This window comes from Ostrea edulis, chromosome 5, assembly GCF_947568905.1.
Source record: "Ostrea edulis chromosome 5, xbOstEdul1.1, whole genome shotgun sequence".
Classification (NCBI taxonomy): domain Eukaryota; kingdom Metazoa; phylum Mollusca; class Bivalvia; order Ostreida; family Ostreidae; genus Ostrea; species Ostrea edulis.
In genome coordinates this window covers 36,623,547-36,644,616 of record NC_079168.1, presented here as the reverse complement: position 1 = coordinate 36,644,616, position 21,070 = coordinate 36,623,547, and the positions used below count along the sequence as shown (strand labels likewise).

General features: G+C 35.4%; 1 protein-coding gene and 1 non-coding gene across 2 annotated transcripts in view; both read right to left on the bottom strand.

Moving 5' to 3' along the window:
• Positions 1–21,070, bottom strand: part of LOC125649316 (poly [ADP-ribose] polymerase 1-like) — a 39,525-nt gene that overhangs the window by 14,231 nt on the left and 4,224 nt on the right. Inside the window, exons 2-15 of the mRNA XM_048876759.2 lie at positions 14,538–14,558; positions 14,277–14,400; positions 14,031–14,152; positions 11,630–11,769; positions 11,173–11,247; positions 10,322–10,406; positions 9,762–9,878; positions 8,069–8,151; positions 7,748–7,867; positions 4,828–4,914; positions 4,107–4,255; positions 547–692; positions 385–454; positions 39–116 (exon numbers count right to left, since the gene is read on the bottom strand). Coding sequence (XP_048732716.1) covers positions 39–116; positions 385–454; positions 547–692; positions 4,107–4,255; positions 4,828–4,914; positions 7,748–7,867; positions 8,069–8,151; positions 9,762–9,878; positions 10,322–10,406; positions 11,173–11,247; positions 11,630–11,769; positions 14,031–14,152; positions 14,277–14,400; positions 14,538–14,558 — 1,417 coding nt within the window. The remainder of the gene's footprint in view (positions 1–38; positions 117–384; positions 455–546; positions 693–4,106; positions 4,256–4,827; positions 4,915–7,747; positions 7,868–8,068; positions 8,152–9,761; positions 9,879–10,321; positions 10,407–11,172; positions 11,248–11,629; positions 11,770–14,030; positions 14,153–14,276; positions 14,401–14,537; positions 14,559–21,070) is intronic.
• Positions 218–346, bottom strand: LOC125652957 (small Cajal body-specific RNA 8). Its single transcript, XR_007361775.1, has one exon. It is a non-coding gene; the product is annotated as a small Cajal body-specific RNA 8 (non-coding RNA).

The window sequence follows — 21,070 nt, the reverse complement described above, 5'->3', positions numbered from 1 at the left end:
GACTTTACTTCTGTACACTGATAAAGAGTTCTGGCTACCTGAATCCGGATCCACCGCTGCTCCGCCTTTAACCTTCATCTTCAATGTGGAAGGCACACTCTTTGTAAAATATTTTTCTGAAATATGATTCACTATTCAATACGAAACTTGCTTAATTGACGTAAACATTAAGAGGACAATTCTTTTCCATTTAGTATCACAGAAATCAATGTAATATGAATGTGTGCCCCGTATCTGTCTACAAAACTTGCTCAGTATTTTGTAGTCATCAGAAGGCAAGATTATTATTGGAAGTGCATAGTGTCAACAGTTTAACATCTTAGAACTGTTGAGTATCTCACTTCCTCGAATACACATTAATATATTGTATAAGTATATTCATACCATCTTTTAGAGTCTTTGCCATACTCTTCCCTACACTCTTTGTTCCTGATATTGAAATTCGACTGGACGGCTAAAGAAATTAATAAATTAATTTTAGTTAAAACATTTTATAATTCAATTGAAGAGGAAATTTAGTATTCCTTCCATGTAAAATCTACTTACATCAGAACCCCAAGACACAATACTATGACTCTGTATCAACAAGACAGCCCCTCCTTTCTTCACTGCATCTAAGAAGCCCTCATCAATCACTTGCACATTAGCGTTTTGAGCATCTTTCACACCTTTGGACATTTTAGTAACTTCCTCTGAAATTTCAAGACAGAATATAAAGTCTAATTCACTTTCACCTCAATTCTTACTGCATTGTATCTGACAATTCTTATTGCACTGTATCTGACAATTCTTATTGCACTGTATCTGACAATTCTTATTGCACTGTATCTGACAATTCTTATTGCACTGTATCTGACAATTCTTATTGCACTGTATCTGACAATTCTTACTGCATTGTATCTGACAATTCTTATTGCACTGTATCTGACAATTCTTACTGCACTGTATCTGACAATTCTTATTGCACTGTATCTGACAATTCTTATTGCATTGTATCTGACAATTCTTATTGCACTGTATCTGACAATTCTTATTGCACTGTATCTGACAATTCTTATTGCATTGTATCTGACAATTCTTATTGCACTGTATCTGACAATTCTTATTGCACTGTATCTGACAATTCTTATTGCACTGTATCTGACAATTCTTATTGCATTGTATCTGACAATTCTTATTGCATTGTATCTGACAATTCTTATTGCACTGTATCTGACAATTCTTATTGCACTGTATCTGACAATTCTTATTGCACTGTATCTGACAATTCTTATTGCACAGTATCTGACAATTCTTATTGCACTGTATCTGACAATTCTTTTAGCGATTTGTCAATAAATTAAGGGTATATATGTTTAGCGAGAGCTAATTTGAGCAACTTTGGAATTCCAAGAAAGATACCTATTACCTTCGATATGGAATAAATATATTAAGTGATATTCAATTTTAGCAATCTCAAAACTGTCGCCAATAATGCCAAAATAAATCCTCGCTAGAAATTCTACTTATAAAGTATTTGAAAAATAGGTCAAATGTCAAAGCCACTAGGTTGAAGTCTTGTTAACAAATAAAGAATCATGTAAAATATCAAAGCTCAATCACCTTGGTTCAAAAGACATGGCCAAGGTTAAAGTTTTTTCCTTTATCAAAGTCTCACACTGACATCATGACCAGTTGTCCTTGCAAGTTAATGAAATAGTATACATATCCAATAACTTTATTACTCGTAAAATAAAATAAATACTCTTCTTCGGGATTATAATTTTGCTATAATATTAATGCTGATTTCCAAATGACTTAAGAATCTGGTAGAAAAAAATGCTACCAACAAAATAAACAGAATACTAAATTGCAGACTTTAACCTACACTGTACCTCTAGTATTAATACACGCTCATGTATGTAACTACAGTACATGCATACACAGTTCCAGTCTGTAAGAGTTGTGACTAACACTTTAACCTACCTTAAGTGCTAGTTCAAGTTGCTGTATAAACAGACACAGTACCAGAGAGTGGACTTTAACCTGTCTCTAGTACTACTACAGACTGCTGTATAGACACAGCACCAGAGAGTGGACTTTAACCTGTCTCTAGTACTATCACAGACTGTTGTATAAATAGACACAGTACCAGAGAGGGGACTTTAACCTGTCTCTAGTACTACTACAGACTGCTGTATAGACACAGTACCAGAGAGTGGACTTTAACCTGTCTCTAGTACTATCACAGACTGTTGTATAAATAGACACATTACCAGAGAGGGGACTTTAACTTGTCTCTAGTACTATTACAGACTGCTGTATAGACACATTACCAGAGAGGGGACTTTAACCTGTCTCTAGTACTACTACAGACTGCTGTATAGACACAGCACCAGAGAGTGGACTTTAACCTGTCTCTAGTACTATCACAGACTGTTGTATAAATAGACACAGTACCAGAGAGGGGACTTTAACCTGTCTCTAGTACTATTACAGACTGCTGTATAGACACAGCACCAGAGAGGGGACTTTAACCTGTCTCTAGTACTACTACAGACTGCTGTATAGACACAGTACCAGAGAGGGGACTTTAACCTGTCTCTAGTACTACTACAGACTGCTGTATAAATAGACACATTACCAGAGAGGGGACTTTAACCTGTCTCTAGTACTACTACAGACTGCTGTATAGACACAGCACCAGAGAGGGGACTTTAACCTGTCTCTAGTACTATTACAGACTGTTATATAGACACAGTACCAGAGAGGGGACTTTAACCTGTCTCTAGTACTATTACAGACTGCTGTATAAATAGACACAGTACCAGAGAGGGGACTTTAACCTGTCTCTAGTACTACTACAGACTGCTGTATAAATAGACACATTACCAGAGAGGGGACTTTAACCTGTCTCTAGTACTATTACAGACTGCTGTATAAATAGACACAGTACCAGAGAGGGGACTTTAACCTGTCTCTAGTACTATTACAGACTGCTGTATAGACACAGTACCAGAGAGGGGACTTTAACCTGTCTCTAGTACTACTACAGACTGCTGTATAGACACAGCACCAGAGAGGGGACTTTAACCTGTCTCTAGTACTACTACAGACTGCTGTATAGACACAGTACCAGAGAGGGGACTTTAACCTGTCTCTAGTACTACTACAGACTGCTGTATAGACACAGTACCAGAGAGGGGACTTTAACCTGTCTCTAGTACTACTACAGACTGCTGTATAGACACAGTACCAGAGAGGGGACTTTAACCTGTCTCTAGTACTACTACAGACTGCTGTATAGACACAGTACCAGAGAGGGGACTTTAACCTGTCTCTAGTACTATTACAGACTGCTGTATAGACACAGTACCAGAGAGGGGACTTTAACCTGTCTCTAGTACTACTACAGGCTCATGTATAACTACAGGGGTAAATTTTACACAAGAGGTGAAGCTTATTTCTACAGGTATGAGGCTCTGTGGCCTAGACGGCCATGCAGACCACTAATTTGTACACACAGCACACTATACACAGGAAGCAGTGATCTCAATAAAATGATACACTAAGCCTAACTTGTAAATCAGCTTCACAGATTTAATATGGTGTGAGAAATTTACTGAATTAAGAAATTAGCAATATCTGTTGATTATTATCATTTTTAATGCACTGAAATGAATTTGTAAGATTTTACGATTGTTTTGATTATTCATTGATGAGAGGGGTATGTGATGTAGAGGCCAATGTTCAGTAAACAATCTCTGTTACCTCAGGATCCCAGTCCCAGTTATTAAAGCAAAAACTGCTGAATGCCACTAAGCTTTCCTCAATAAATCTAATGTTACCCCGATTGTCACAATCGAACAAGTAATAAATGAAAATATGTGTTGTAGATTGCTTTTAAATATTTTTAATGACCAACATGCTTTTAATCAATCTATTATTTTAATTAGTTGACCCAATAATCCACATATGATGAAAATGCTATATCAATAGTCGGCAAAACTCATGAGAAGACCAATTCACAGTTATACTTGGGTGACTATGTTAATGAACACTTTCCTAATTGCTTCTCACCAGGTAAAATTTAGGATGTGGCTTAGAATCCCGGGTTATTAACCTACCTTTAGTACTAATACAGGCTGCAGTGTCTGCTCCTACTTTAGAAGTAATGTGTCCTCCCATCTCCATTATCTCCCTTGTTATGTCTCCCTTAGACTTCTTGGTTTTTCCTATGATAACAAACTTCATTCCCTCCAGTGGTTTATTAGACCTGGAAAAACAATTAAAATCGTAGGATGTTATAAAGCTGAAATGAAAGTAATGAAAATAGGTGAAAATTTCATTTAATGAAAGCACAATAAAGAAAATATTTGATTTTTTAAAAGAAATTTGGATCTCATCACGAAACATACAATATGCATAATTATATTGCACTGACCTTTTGCACTCAAACTGAAATTTCTACACATTTTTAAAATACACTGCATTTCTTTCATTATTCATGGTAATTTAAACTATATTAAACAGTTAAATTTTTAGGGGGGGTCCTTTAACAGACTAAATCACCATCAATTACAACTGTTAAAATTCGCGAGATTTTTGTTTGTGGGAAGGGAGGCGTTATTGTTGTCCTCCACAAAACAGAGTTTATGACAAAATCTTTCTGATTAGAGTCAGGCATTTCTTGACTTAACAATGAATTCTCAGCAAAGAAATAACTTATTCAAGTGGCTTCTGATATTTGTCTTTTTTTAACTTGTAGCATCGCACTTCACCAATAGGCCATTACAAAAAATTTAATTTTGATCCAATATCAGCAATATTATCTTCGTCAATATTTACCCAGAATCCACTACATCTAGTGATGCACTCGATGATGGAGTACTTGAAGGAAAAATTCTTTCTTTCTTTGTGTACTTGTGTTTTTTGCTGAAAGTAAATTAAAATCAATTTCATAATACACAATTAAATGTCTTTGTAATTTTGTTCACCCACACATATTTTACATATTTTTCTATCATTAATACTGATAATAATTTTTATCTTGTATGACATGTTAAACATATGATGGAGATGTTAAAAGTGATAAAAAAACAAAGATTTTCTAGCATTTATAACAAAAATTGAATGAGGTTACCTGCAACAGGACTTTTTTTAGGGTCTGTAGGGAGCCGAAATAAGGCTCCATTCCCAATGCTAAAAAGCAGGTATTTTTCCCAATTTTTGCTTTGAAATTCCCAAACAATGAAAACAAATCAAGCAGGGTAGCCAAATCGTTCATAAATCTTCTTCACAGGCCTACAGATAACAATTTTTGCTCCAAAATTCTTAAGTAAACCTAATTTTTTGGCCTCTGCTTATTTGAATGAGGTAAGCTTTGACCAAATTGAAAGTCAGAAGGCAGTCCAATTATACCTTAAAGCACTCTGAATTGGGTTTTTCCCTATTTCTTTGTTTGAAACACTTTTCCCGATTTCAAGCAAATGTCACTATTTTTCCCAATTGGAAAGGCCCTTGCTCTTGAAATCATGACCTTAAAAAAACCTGTGCAAGAACTAGATTGTCTTTCATATTTCTCATACGGAAAATACCTTTGATACCTACCTCCATGCAAAGTATCCTCAAAAGAAATTTTTTAAAGATTTTTATATTCCCATATAAAATGATCAGCTAATGTGACCCCACCATATCCCTGGGCCCATGCTTTGAAAACTTTTGAATCTATATTTTTAAGGAAGCTTTCACTCAATTTTTATCTTTTCTGGCCAAGTAATCCTCGAAAATAATATTTTCAAAATATGCCAACATAATTACTGTCATATTTTTCAGTGCTTTAATATTCTATATATTTTGCTTACATTGCAGTAGTTCAATATACATGTATACTTGATATTAGAAATGGAAATTTTGGAGCAAAAATTTTGCAAGTCTCTGTCTTATTCTGTAAACTTGAAATTGTAGCTTTCAAATACCGAAAATTCACCAGCTTGCAAAAAGATTCACTACCTGCCAACGTCCCCCCCCCCCCCCCCCCCCCCCCCAAGACTTCACCCTGGACCTATTTGGGACCTAAAAGCAGTCCCCGAACCCTGCCGTAAAGCATCCTTAGGTATAGGGGATTTAAATCATTTAAAGAAAAGGTCACACCCGGGTCTGGGAGCATGATGTTCCAGATTTAATATCCTCCATATATTTTCCTGTGTTTGTTGTTCTGATCTGTATTACAGGGACATCACACATCAGAGAGCTACAGATCCACCCCTTATAAAAACATTTAAGTCATAGTGCAGGGTTCCACCCCTTATAAAAACATTCGATTCATGGTGCAGGGTTCCACCCCTTATATATACATTCAATTCATGGTGCAGGGTTCCACCCCTTATAAAACATTCAATTCATGGTGCAGGGTTCCACCCCTTATAAAAACAATAAATTCGTGGTGCAGGGTTCCACCCCTTACATAAACATTAAATTTTTTGTACACAGTGGAGGTCTTGCACAGCTACCTTCAAACATTCATAAAAGCTCCATCATGCCCAATAAAGGCATGTGAGCTGAAAACTCACAGCTTTAAATGATTTTGTTTGTTGGTTTGCTTTATGAATGTCTGAAGGTATGTTTTGGACACAAGACAGCAATGTGAGAATACATTCTCTGATTTGTCCCAATATTTCCCTAGTTATATAGATCTACAACTAGCTATTCTTTTGACAGTTTACTACCAAACAAATCAGTGACTTACTCATTTTTGAGACAGGTCTCTTCCACGCATTTTTTCTGTTTTTTTACCAACCGAATATTGTGAAAGCGATAATAATTTTCACATACTAGAACCAATTCATAGGACTCTTAGAAATCAGACATTTTACGATACCTACATGTAAATATGATATCATTTTAAAATCTAATTTGTTAAATTACACTGATTTCAGTTTTTACTGCTTTTTTTCTTTATTTTCCACGTCATCTCAGGACAATGATGTGGAAGCATATGCATACTTGTAGCCTCTGTTTTTGGATATTATCATGATTATGAAAGTTATTGTTTCCAAGTTTGTTAGGCTATATTGCTTCATTAAATTGTACATTCATTCATACTAATTCTAAGAAGCAGACCTGTATATCTAAAATAACAAAATATTAAATTTTATGAGCAAACAAGTCTACTTTAGTTATACCATCTGACTCACTAATTAGCAAAAAAGTACAGAAAACTGATATGCTCGACTGACTAACAGACAGAGTGCAAACTTAATTAAAGTCACCTTCAGCTACACTATTCTGGGACTAAAAACCTATTAACACGGCCATGTTTTTTTTCTTCAGTTTCCAATTTTTTAATTTATGAAACAAGACATAGCACGGCTTTGTAGCACCAGGCATTCACTGTTATCTAGGTCAAAGCGGAAATAATTACACACTTGATCGATGGTATGTATATGCTACCAAAATTTCTTGAGATTGAGAGTGAAAAATTTCACTTTGAGAGATCAAGAACTTCGAAGTTCAAGCTATCTCAAGTTACCTGTACATGTACATAGATTTTTGCCTTCGTACCTTTAAGGAAGTTTATACGGATACAGCTGTATATCTACATTACTCCAAAAATTATTCCTTGCGACTGTAAGATTGTGAGTAAAAGAAATTAATGGAGCGGGTAGAGGGAGACTCACATCTGTGTAAAATATCACCACTAAAATCTAAAGTACAAAGTAATAGGTATTTGTTCATTTATGTAGCAATACAATGACTCGATGCTTACAGGATGTCGACATCATGGTATTCTTTTGGTACTTTGAATGCCTTCCTTTTGGGTGTCTTGGTGATGTACATACATTTGGTCCATTCTGTGACACTACCTGTACATTTGTAACCATGGCCACTAAAAGACAAGTCAACAAATTACCATTTAACCCCCAAGAAGTTAAAAATAATGCATAATATAATAAATTGGTATTTACACACATGGACAATTTCCAACTACATAATATAATATCTTGTTTGCCTTCAATCTAATGATAATTCTATTTTGTATGAATGTCTCCTTCTAACAACAATTATTACTTATCTGGTAGTGACTGACCTGTATACAAGCTGACCAGCTTTACACTCTGGACATTTCTCCAAAGCTCCGAATGCCATACAATCTGCCACAGCATCCAACAGCTGAAAATGTGACACAATTTCAAAAAACTTTAGATCTTTCTATTTCAATTTTCTGGCTACCAGTACACTTAACTCTCATCATGATTCAAAATGCAGTGCCAGAATCAATTTTGTGTCCATTTCACAAGGCATAGGAAGTTTATATTGCATGTGTTCCTACTTAGGAAATATCAGTTGTTTCACACATCCGTGTTACTAAATTCAACATACAAAACTTTATTCAATTTGAGAAGCAAGGAACAAATAATTTCTTTAATGGATTTTGTATAATTACATCCATGTTTTATGCTCTACCATCCCATTTTAATGCTACAAGAGCGAGTCAATAAGTAACCAGCCTAACTTACAGTATATTTCCGGTTGAGATCCACCTCTTTTTTTTCTATGTAATTGCCCCCTAGTGTGATGCACTTACACAAACGGTGTTCAAGAGCCATCTGCCCAGAACTGAAAAAGTCAGGGTCCTTTCCATTGACCCACTCCTCAACTGCAGTCACGACTTCTTCATCAGGCCGGAAATGATGTCCATGGATATCCTTTTTCAAGTTTGGGAATAGAAAGAAGTCGCTAGGACCTAGGTCAGGCGAAAGGGCAGGATGTGGTATTAATTCATACCCATTTCGCTCTACGGCATCCATTGCAACTTTGCAAGTGTGGACTCTCGCATTGTCCTGTTGCAGAAAAACACCTTTAGAGAGTTTACCTTGGTGTTTTTCATGGATGGTGGTTCTCAGCTGGTCTAGCAAGTTTGCATAATACACTCCAGTTATTGAACTTCTCTTGGGTAAAACATAATGCCTTTTGTGTTCCAAAATACTGTGGCCATCACTTTACTAGCAGATGGTTGCGTCTTGAACTTCTTTGGCCTTAGGGACCCTGGCCCTACCCATTAACAACTCTGAGCTTTATCATCTTGCTCATAATAATGAACCCAAGTCTCATCTACAGTCACCAAATGCAAAAGAAAATCATCTTTTGACCTAAAACGCTTCACAGGGCGCTGCATACTGATGCTCTTGTTGCCATTTGCTCATCGCTAAGGGATTTGGGGACCCAACAGGCTGTTAGTTTGCGCAAACCTAAACGATCATGCAAGATTGTTGAAACGCTACCATGTGAAATGCCTAATGCCTGTGCTATTTCTTCCACCTGAATTCGCCTATCAGATCCCGAACTTTCTTACACATTTCTTCGTCAGTAGCATCCAGTGGGCGTTCAGACCTGGCTTCATCTTCTAAAGACGTTCTACCGCGTCTGAATTCCCCTACCCAGAATTTAACCTGAGCATAAGATGGTGCAGAAGACCCATAAACATCGGCTAACTCGCAGTGTATTTTCTTGCATGTTTTACCTTTTAAATACAAGTACCGAATTATGGCACAGTACTCAACTTTAGATGAAAAGCATGCCTTTGCATCACTAGACATGTTTGACATTCAATATCTTGAAATGAAGAATGACTCGATACACACGCAATACCCAGGTATAAAACATGTATGGAAACAAGGCATGAAAATCGTGACCTTGGTCAATCGGAAATAGGATAGGCTGGTTACTTATTGACTCGCCATCGTACGTTTAGGTATTGAAAAGTAAACTATGAACATTACCTTGGAATCACCTGATGGGACCTCTTGTTTGTTAATTTCCAGCAAAATTTTTAATGCTTGTTTGGATACGGACTTCTCTAGGTCATCTCTGATAGTCCATAGTTGTTTGCTTTGTTCCTGAACAATAAGAATGTATGAATTTTAATTATCATACCTTATTAAATAGTCCTGTAAAATCTCTCATATCGCAATTTTAAACAACACATGGTCAAAATACATTTCTATACATAACAACAAGACACATTAATTTTGTAAAACAAATATAACTCCCTGCCATGAAACTGACATCCATGTTTAGAAACATGGTGACAATTTGACCTGAAAACCTGCAAGGGCCATCTACAAGTGATGATTAATTGGCCTATAAAGTTCAATTCAAAGTCTATTAAATAGTAAGAGGTTCCCCAAGCTAAATCAGTGCACATGTATTTCCATCATACAATTGTACAAACATAATAAAACTGCTGCTGATTTAAGAAATGGCTGACATGTGACGGTATTCACCACACGGCTGACCTGTGACGGTATTCACCACACGGCTGACATGTGAAGGTATTCACCTTAAGATGTTTCTCCTCTTCCGTCTCCTCCTTCTTAGCTTTTTTCCCACCAGAACCTTTCGCAGATTCAGCCTTTCTCTTTGCCCTAGTTAAATATTTCCAAACTGATTGTTTCATGTCATACATAAGTATCCACTACAAAATAATCCCTATCTGTTAATCAATGTCATGATGAATCTACAGCATATTTTGTGGTTGTGTATGGGCTAAGAACTTAAAATGTTAAAGATCTCTGATTCTCAATCTCATACACTTACATGATACCCCTCATACAATCAAGATGTCCACGTTCCACATTGCTTTCTCGATCAAACTTTCACTTTCTTACGACTAACTTTCAAATTTTAGATTCCTTATCGCGGTCCCACACTTGACCTGCAGTTGTAATTTGAGCAGATCCTACATTGCTCCAGGAAAATTAATTTAACTGTACCTCTGGCGATCTAAAACTCTACTTCAGCTGTATTTCCAGGACTTGAAGCTAAACTTTATATGTCACCAGTTGGATTGATGGGGTAGAATTTCAACCAGTCCGCAGACAAATTTACCAGTCCAACAGAGTTTTCCAGAAATAAACATATTTCGTTAATGTCTGATATCTACAGATCGAAGCATGCCAAATGCGTGTATAAAATATCATAAGTATATTTTCCAAAATGTTGCTTTAGAAAATTAACCAGTCCCATCGGACTGACTAAAACAAATGTCAGTCAGTCCGCCAGACTTTTAACCAGTCAGAGACTGACAGGCATATGTTAATTTCGAGCCCTGATTTAAAGTAAATCACCTCACTTTTCTTGGAGAATTCTTTGAAAAGTTTTTATTTTTTATAGAGTAAAACCTTAACTCACACTTTTGCTCCTTTTCCCAATTTTTCTATCAACATGGCTCTATCATCTTCCTTTAATCTTTCAAAACCTTTAATTCTGTAAAATAAAAGCAAGTAATAATTCATGTACACACTGACATGCATGACAGAACTAACTACATACAAGTTTGTACCTAGTAGTCTGTGGAGACAATGACTGTACAGTATGACTAGTATATGTACCAGTAATGTGAAACAAAGCCAAACTACATCATTAACTGACACAGAATAAATCGACATCAAGTCAACAGAGACTTTTTAAAAACAGACAAGACGGCTCCCTCGAAAACAAAAAATGTTTTATAGTCTGAAACGTCTGGTATTTAGTCCTGGTACAATACACCTGTAATCTTCTTGTGTTTGAATTAATACCAGTTGTTTCTGCTATTTCAACAGTTGATACGAGTCTGACCTGATGTCATTTGCTATTTGTTTCTTACTGATTTGCTCCCAAGGAACTTCCAAACTCCAATTCATCTCGATTCTCCACAAAACAATCCACATGGTACCACTGATCCACAGGCCCATACATTTTAGCTCTCTGACTGTCATAGTCTTTCTTACTAATTCTGACTTCACCCTGTATAAGTTACAAGCTGTCATTCATAAACATGAATAAACCTGTGTGGAAGATCTACACAACCACAACCCCAACTGTATCCATGGTAACTCACAAACAAGATTTTACTTAATGTTAACATATTGTCATTTGCTGAAAACTTTTGTTTGGTAAAAATGGATAAATCATATATTTTAGAAAACAGTCATGACTGAGTACAATCAGTACAGACACTTATTTTTGTAAATAAAGTTATGTCTGTATACTATAAATCAACACAAATTATTTCACTTGAATTAAAACAAACAAACAATGCCTTCCTGAGAATGTCAGTCATTTGCACTTTTAGGAAATACACAATGCAAATAAATTTCATCTACAAGACAATGTATGGCATGACTACATTCTCTGAAAAAGTATATTTCATTTTTTTTTAATAATACATGAGAATATGAATTGCAACATTTCAAGTCAGCATATTTCATGAACTTGTTTGCACCTTATGAAACGCATACTGGCAAGTGTTGCAGTTCATACTCCAAAAGTTTTTTTCAAAAAAAAAAAATTTATTTTTCATATTTACATTTTAATTACTTTCATTTTTATCGGAATTCCCAGCCATTAAAACAGACATACTGTTAGATTCTTTAAATTGTAACAGTGCTGTATATTAAGCAAATTTTTAATACTGTAGTATGTACTGTGAAAATATATTCATTCCATTATTTTTTTACAGGTTGATTAAAGTCAACATACTGCATTTTTTATGCAAACATTTCATTAAGAATGAGCTCGATTACTGGTAGTACATTGGTATTCTATATTTCAATAATCATTGCATGGAACTAGTGCATTAGATGTTCACTCCTTATTAAAATTTGCAGCGTTGGATGTGTTTTTCTTTCTTCATTTACCTATAATAATCATTGTCAATAGGGTGTGTGTCATTAAATAAATACAGACTACAGTATGGCATGTCCTTTTTTAACGATTTTTGGGGCAACCGCATAAAGATGGATTCCCATTAAATATCATAATTAGTCTTGTGACTAAATATCCAATTTTACGTGGTAAAACTATAGATCCAATCTGTTATCACCATGCCAAAGAAAAAACAAAATCAAACAAAAATAAAGTATATAAAATTATTTACATATCCAAAATAGAGATATTAGTAATAGAGAGCGAGATCAATGTTCCGAAAATATATACATAAAAGAGAAACAACTCTTACTAGAAAATAGGTATGGAGGTCAAGAAAATCTGATAAAAAATTTAATCCGACTTCTAGGAGGGTCAATGTGAAAACAGTAAAATTACTAGAAAAAAAATCTCTAAAAAAGGGGTCCCCAACTTACATTTGCAAGTATACACAGTATTTATACCAAATTTGGCCCCATCCTGGAGTCATCAGCTCTACCCAAGGGGATCAGAAATTTACAATTTTGGTGGAGGCCTTCCTGCTCTACATCACTATGCATTCACAAAATGTAGTTTTTTCTTACAGATGTGTGGTTGTAGAGAAAACTATTTTTGAAAATTCTCATTTTTAGGCAGTTTTTGCCCATTCCCCTAGGCTCCACAAGAGCATAAATCCTGAAATTTATAACTTATGCCCCCTTGTCCCAAAGCTGCTTCATATCAAATTTGAAAAGAATTGGAACAGTAGTCATCAAGAAAAAGTTTTGAATGTTCAATTGTTAAAACACAATAGACAACGATGGACGCTGACCAATTGCAAAAGGTCATCCGATTTCAGGTGACCTAAGAAGTCTGAATTAAAGACAACGTACACTATTTTCTACTTCTTGCTATAAATAACCCCAAAAAGTTCCCAAAGTTCTTAATCTTTGAAAGAGTACACCAACCAATCAAAATCAGCACTTTTATTAAGTGCAGTACTGTTACATACATGAAGTATTCAGTGGTGCAAAATGGAAAATAAGCTGTTTAGCCATATTCTGTCACTGTTTTCTGAGATAAGGGGTAATGAATCCATTCATGCCATACCTGATTTTGTAGATAAATTACCGTACATGTATATCAGAAGAGAACAGGAATAAATACTGTACATGTATTTGTATTGTAAATTCCATGGAAGAGTAAATGACTGGAATTCAAAGGAGGGGATCATTCAGTGTACATATGATTTCAAGCTACGTATCTTGTGTTATTCTTACATAACTTCATTTACAGAAACAAGTGCTGGTGTGACTGAGGCTTAAAGCAAATCCATAAGTTTCAGCTTGGATTTTTTTGTGTATTAAGAATGATGACATCACCTTTGCGATAAAGTCTTCACAGCCTTTGCATTTACTTTTCCCACTCTTGGCATACTCTGTGTTGAAGTCTTCAGCTGAGCTGCCATCAGTAGCATCCCCACCCCCATTGCCTCCACCTCCCCCTGTCATTTCAATTCAAAATTACTCATTACTAACCAACATAACAAAAAGTACACAAATACAACATAAATTAATGAAGAAAAATGCTTATGATTCCATGTGCAATTTCCTCATGCCAATATATACCTCCCACTTTTTCCTTTATTTTCTCCTGATCATCCCATCGAAGAGAATCAAATCCATGTATATCACCATAGGTAACAACTTTTGCTCTTTTCCAAAAACAGGCATAATGAAACCAATTTGGAATCTATAAGAAAAACAATGCATTCGCATCTTAGAAAGATAAATATTATGAATAAAAAACACAAAAAAATTTCAATTTACACTTTCTTGACAATGATAATTGCATTTTTTCTGCAAACCATTACACACTTAAAGACTTACCTTTCCATCAAATACAGGAGACTGAAAGAAGAAGAGGGTGCATCAGATTAGAAAATGTTTTACCAATAAATCCCTTTTGGCATTCCTTTAATTATGTATTCAACAACATACATGTAATAATATAAGAAATATAAATAACTGTAAAATGGAATTGAAAATGAATTCAAATTAAATGAAGCATGTATATGATGCTTACATCTTTCATTTGAGGAATGAATGAGATAAAAATAATTTTTACTAACTTGAAAATATATTACTTTACAGAAAATTAAGGAAATGAAATGCTGTCGGACATGTTTCATGCCGATTGTAAGGCCGTTCTTGACACACTGATTTTGACTACGGATAACTCCATTTAACTGATCAAGATATAGGGCTCACGACAGGTGTGACCAGTCAACAGGGGATGCTTACTCCTCCTAGGCACCTTATCCCACATCTGGTATATCCAGAGGTCCATGTTTGCCCAACTCTCTATTTTGTATTGCTTATAAGAGTTATGAGATTAATCGCTGTTCGTTATCTTCACCTTTCACATAGATGTAATCAGCTGCATTAGCCTACTGGGCTAATAAATCTAAAACTTATAATCAACTATTTGCACGTTTATAAAGATTTTAAAAATCTGTTTTAAAGCACATGTTTCCCCTGTCATACACACATGCCTATAGTCCACATAGTGCAGTCCTTTTTTAAAGCAACTTGTTATAAACATAATTCGTTGCATCCAATAAGTTAATAATAATTTATCTTTTAGAACTACAGGGAATAAAAATCACTTCCCTGTAAGCATGAATTCAAAGTTAGTGTTAAATCTAGGATCTAGAGAGGGCACACATATTACACATTCAAAAGGGCACTTTTCATTGTGGCAAGACAATTTCGGGGCACTTTCATTGTATCATACTATGATAGTAATAGAATAATCATTTACTATTTAGTCTCTTTAAAAGTTAATACCTGCTGCCTTGATTTTAAACTTTTCAATCAACCTTGTGAAATAATGAACAATTATTAATATTAACAAATATCTTTAAAAATTCTTTTGAGAAAAAAAGGCATGGTGCAATTAAAAAGGACATATGGCGCGGTGCCAGCCAAAAGGGGCATAGCGCAGCGCCATGCTAGTTTGCTTTCGATTTAACACTATGTGTAATAGTAAGTGTGCTTGCTGTATCCCTGTTGTACTGTATTTTGGTGCCAGTAGTCCACAGACTAGTAACTGGTGATCTGGGATTAAGTAACTGTTACTGCTACAGTAGTAAGCCATGGGATTGTAGCTGGATTTTTTTTTACTGCATGCCCCTCTCCCAAGGTGAACAGAATGTTAGGATTCATGTCAAAATACAAGTGGCTGCAAACCATCTGTTCAGGACAGTGCCCCCACTGGATCAAATATCCCTTTTTAACCACTTTGAAACAAATCAGACGTGTACTTTTACAAGTTTTTCCATCATAATAATATAGCGTTTTCTTCATCAAATCACTTTTTCAAAACTCTTAATCTTTTTCAATACACTATGTCAAATGAACTTCACAATCAGTGAAATGCTCCTGAAGCGTCATATACATTATTTATTGTTGAAACAAAAATATATTTAATCAGATCATTTTACAAGAATTCCTGATATACATGTAAGAGAAGATTTTCCAGTTTTGGGGGTGTTTTTTTTTTTAATCTAAATGTAGTATACTGACAGTATGCCATACTGACATCACAAATAAAATATTTTGTTTTGTATACTTAGAATGTACAGGTGACTCTCAATGGCTTGAACTTCAATCTCTCAAAGTTCTCGGTCTCTCAAAGTGAAATTATGGTCACAATTTTTTTCTCTATATCAGACCTGATTTTGCAAGCAAATAAAAAAAGCTGATTTAAAGATCACCCCTAATAGGCCAGGGGTCTGGGGGCTACCTACCAGGCCCCCAGAAGCTTTGGGGTAAATGGTGCAAAATCCTGCATTCTGAGCATTTTCTGGCACGTCTTTTTCACTTTCAAATTGTCTATTTCTTACACAAAACTTTTATGATACATATACTTTCTTAATTCTTACATATGTTTTCTTTACCCCTAGATATTAGAGCAATAATAATTGATATGAATTCATGTATCAATGTAAAAGGGGATTTTAATCACCATACCTTATTAAATATAGACACAACAATTTACATGCATTTACAAATATGCGTGACTGTATTAATTCTTGCAGCATTCCAATTCCTAATTCATTTTCTATTTTGTTTCCTAATTTCAGCCAGTGTCAGTACACTGATCTGACATGTTTGATGCGAGTCAGTCTAGCCTTTTTTGAAGCTTTGTTATAATTTCTTAGCCTTCCTCTTGGTTTAGAAAACTCTTAAGTTAACTGAGAAAGTAACAAGAGATGTTTGTAAAACACATATGCCCCCCATGTTGCAAAATTGAAAAGGGTTATACACACACCTCATTTAATTGATAGTATTATCATCAATTCAAATTATTGAGCAGACAATATCTTCCTATGTCAAGAGTGAATTGACCATGTGACCTAAAATTCAATAGGTGTCATCTACTCCTTATGCTGTACCAGTGTACCAAGTTTGGTACGTGTCAATCAAGCAAATAATTCTTAAAATATAGGAGACAATATATTACTATGTCCAGTTCAACTATTGACTTTTGACCTCAAAATCAATATGGGTCATCCTCTCCTGAAGATGTACCAATGTACTAAGTTTGATGTCTGTCAAGTAAAAGGGTTATCAAGATATTGAGTGGACAGTATATTACTATGTCCAGTTTGACCCTGGACCTTTGACCATGTGACCTCAAAATCAATAGGAGTCATCTTCTCCTGAATATACACCAGTGTACTATTTAAAGTTTGATGTCTGTCAAGCAAGGGGTTCTGAAGATATTGAGCAGACAGTATATTCCTATGTCCAGGTTGACCCTTGACCTTTAAACATGTGACCTCAAAATCAATAGGGATCATCTTCTCCTGAAGATGTACCAGTGTACCAAGTTTGATGTCTGTCAAGCAAAGGGTTCTCAAGATATTGAACGGACAGTATATTCCTATGTCCAGTTTGACCCTTGACCTTTGACCATGTGACCTAAAAATCAATAGGGGTCATCTTCTCCTGAAGACGTACTAGTGTACCAAGTTTGATGTCTGTCAAGCAAAGGGTTCTCAAGATATTGAACGGACAGTATATTCCTATGTCCAGTTTGACCCTTGACCTTTGACCATGTGACCTAAAAATCAATAGGGGTCATCTTCTCCTGAAGACGTACTAGTGTACCAAGTTTGATGTCTGTCAAGCAAAGGGTTCTCAAGATAATGAACGGACAGTATATTCCTATGTCCAGTTTGACCCTTGACCTTTGACCATGTGACCTCAAAATCAATAGGAGTCATCTTCTCCTGAAGACGTATCAGTGTACCAAGTTTGATGTCTGTCAAGAAAAGGGTCCTCAATATATTGAACGGACAGTATATTCCTATGTCTAGTTTGACCCATGACAATGTGACCTAAAAATCAATAGGGGTCATCTTCTTCTGAAGATGTACTGGTGTACCAAGTTTGATGTCTGTCAAGCAAAGGGTTCTCTAGACATTGAATGGTCAGTATATTCCTATGCCTAGTTTGACCCTTGACCTTTGACCATATGACCTCAAAATCAATGGGGGTCATCTACTCCTTAGGATGTACCAGTGTGCCAAGTTTAATGTCTTTCAAGCAAAGGGTTCTCGAGATATTGAGCGGACATTATATTCCTATGTCCAGAGTAGATTGACCTTGACCTTTTGACCTGAAAAACAATAGGGGTCATCTTCCACTCATAACCAACCCACATATGAAATATCATTATCATCAAGTGAATGGTTCTCAAGATATTGAGCGGACAACATGTGGTCTACAGACCGACCGACCGACAGTTGCAAAACAATATGCCCCCTCTTTTTCAAAGGGGGGAACAAAAATGATATCATGAGCTATCTTCATAGCAATTACCACAACAGAGGAAATTACGAAAATTAGGGTTATAAAAGTTGGGAGATGTTTACATAGTGCCTTTATAACATATTAATCATGAAGTATTGCTAAATGGTGAAAAAGAGGGAATTACGGATGATATGACCGTTTTACTTTGTTTTCTCATGAAAGGTAATGACACTTATTGAAGGCAAGAATAAGACTTTAAAAAAATATTAGGGAGACGAATTTCGGTTCCCACCATAAATCAATAGATTTTTCTTATTTTGTAGTTACCAGAAAAGCTTTGATTAGCTCTACTAGATTTCATGCAATTTTCTTGTTGATGTACTGTTCCAGGGTCAACCATCTACATGACGAGTAATTGATTTCAAAAGCCCCTTCCCGCTAACATTAATCATCCTTCACCTTTTCTCCAACCACTCCCAACTCCATGGGGTTTTCATACCTTTATCGACTTCTTGAACACTTTTATTCTCCAACCCAGGTCGTAGAATTTTGGCATCCATTACAGATTTTTACCGCGACCAACATTCTCAGTTAAACTACCAACGATTGGTTTAACACACTACTAGCTTCCAAGAACCAATGAAATTGCGTGTTACATCCAATGATGAAAGATAGTATAAAAGGATCTAAAATAGATTCACCGGATAAAAACGGTCATGTATGTCTATTTTAAAAAAGCGGAATACAAAATTTGTAAAAGGATTGCACAAATTTAAAGAGCGGAAAATCAGGTCTGCTATATAACAAAGCAAATTTACTATCAATCTCTCGAAGTTCTCCATTTCTCGAAGTGAAGTTGGGTCCCATAAAACACATTTCATTGTTTTTCATCCTCGATCTCTCGAAGTGGTGGTTGTGTATACCCACCATTACCCAAGCGTGTAATGATTTCCACTTGGACCTTACCTGGATTTCGTTGAATGCCGGAGGATAGTGTGACTGTGGTAACTAGGTGTTAACATAGGTAAAACATCGCCCGTGCTTCATTGTGGAGGTGACACACTTGAGTATATAATTGTGGTCATTTTACACCTTACACTGGGGTCTTGTGTCGTTAAAAATGATTAAAATTATATATAATCGGACTATGAATAAAATCTATAATTTGTTTTGATTTAACGAGAGTACGTTTTATACATTAATTTAGAGATCTACAGACTGTTAAATTTCTCGAGTTGTTCTTTGTGTAAAGTTACTCTAAAACATCGTTTTACTCATTCGTAAGAATTTTTGCTTTGTGTAAAGCAACATAACATTGTGCTCTGTGTTTAGTTAGCGATAGTAAAGCTTTATCGGAACTTGGTTTTGTATACCTATCTTAGCACAAATGAATACATAAACTTTGAAATCTTTTTATTTATGCAAAATAAAGTTCTTTATTTTTATATCAAATTAACTACCTAACAAATATGAAGGAAAACATGTCAAAACGATATGATCTTGTTGGTAAACATTTCCGGTTACTGTAAAATCTTAACCATATCGGAAGACCTTCAATTTCCGAATATCGATCTCTCGAAGTTTTATCAAGGTCCCTTGAACTTCGAGTTATCGAGAGTCACCTGTACATGTTTTTGATTTCCCAAATAGTATCCTTAACAGTTGACAGCTGATTGCAGTGCCTTTGCCATGGGAAATCCCCTATCAAAATTAACTTTCGAAATATATATGTAAACTCCATTTGTTTGCATAGTGGTATGTTTGGGCCAATATAGGACTCTTACTTTGCATGTGAATACAACTAACCTTAAATGCAAAAGTAATGGAAATGTATTGTCAATCCATTGCCCCTTCTACTTGTCTGCATAGTCAAATCAGGCTAGTTTTTTTTTTTTATACTACAGGGTTTGACACTATGGCACGTCTGACCGACCGAGTCTACTAAATGATAGGTACGGTCGGGTAAAATGTCAATTTACTAGTCCGACTGGTCGTGTTAAAAAAAATAAACAAATTTAAGAAACTTTACTTTAAACCATAAGATATTTTATTCTTAATAAACAAAAAACCAACAAACAAAAAATGTAAGGAGTTTGCGAGCAATTTTGAACCGCATGATGACATAATCTCTATTTTTGGTTCTAATAAGTTGCAGTCGGAGGTGATGTTCTACGACATCTACACCATATCAATGTGTGTAAATTAAGTTATGTTTTGGATAAATAGATTTATTGAATTCATTTTCATTTAAAAAAACAAAACAGTCCATTTCAATTGAATATAAGAAAGTGTTTATCAAATTAATAAATTACGTCGTAAACAGCCATTTTTCATATGTGCAGGAATGTCTATATTCAAATACGACTTCTCGTCTTCAAGGAAAGCAAAAGATGTCCCAAGAAAGAGAAACAAGAGGCCCATGGGCCACATCGCTCACCTGAGTCACCTTGGTTCATATCAGAAGATTTTCCATATCTATTTGCATGTAAAACCGTCGTCCCTATTATGGCCCCAAACGTACCCCTGGAGGCCATGGTTGTTGCAAACTTGAATCTACACTATGTCAGAAAGATTTCATGTAAATGTGAACTTCTTTGGCC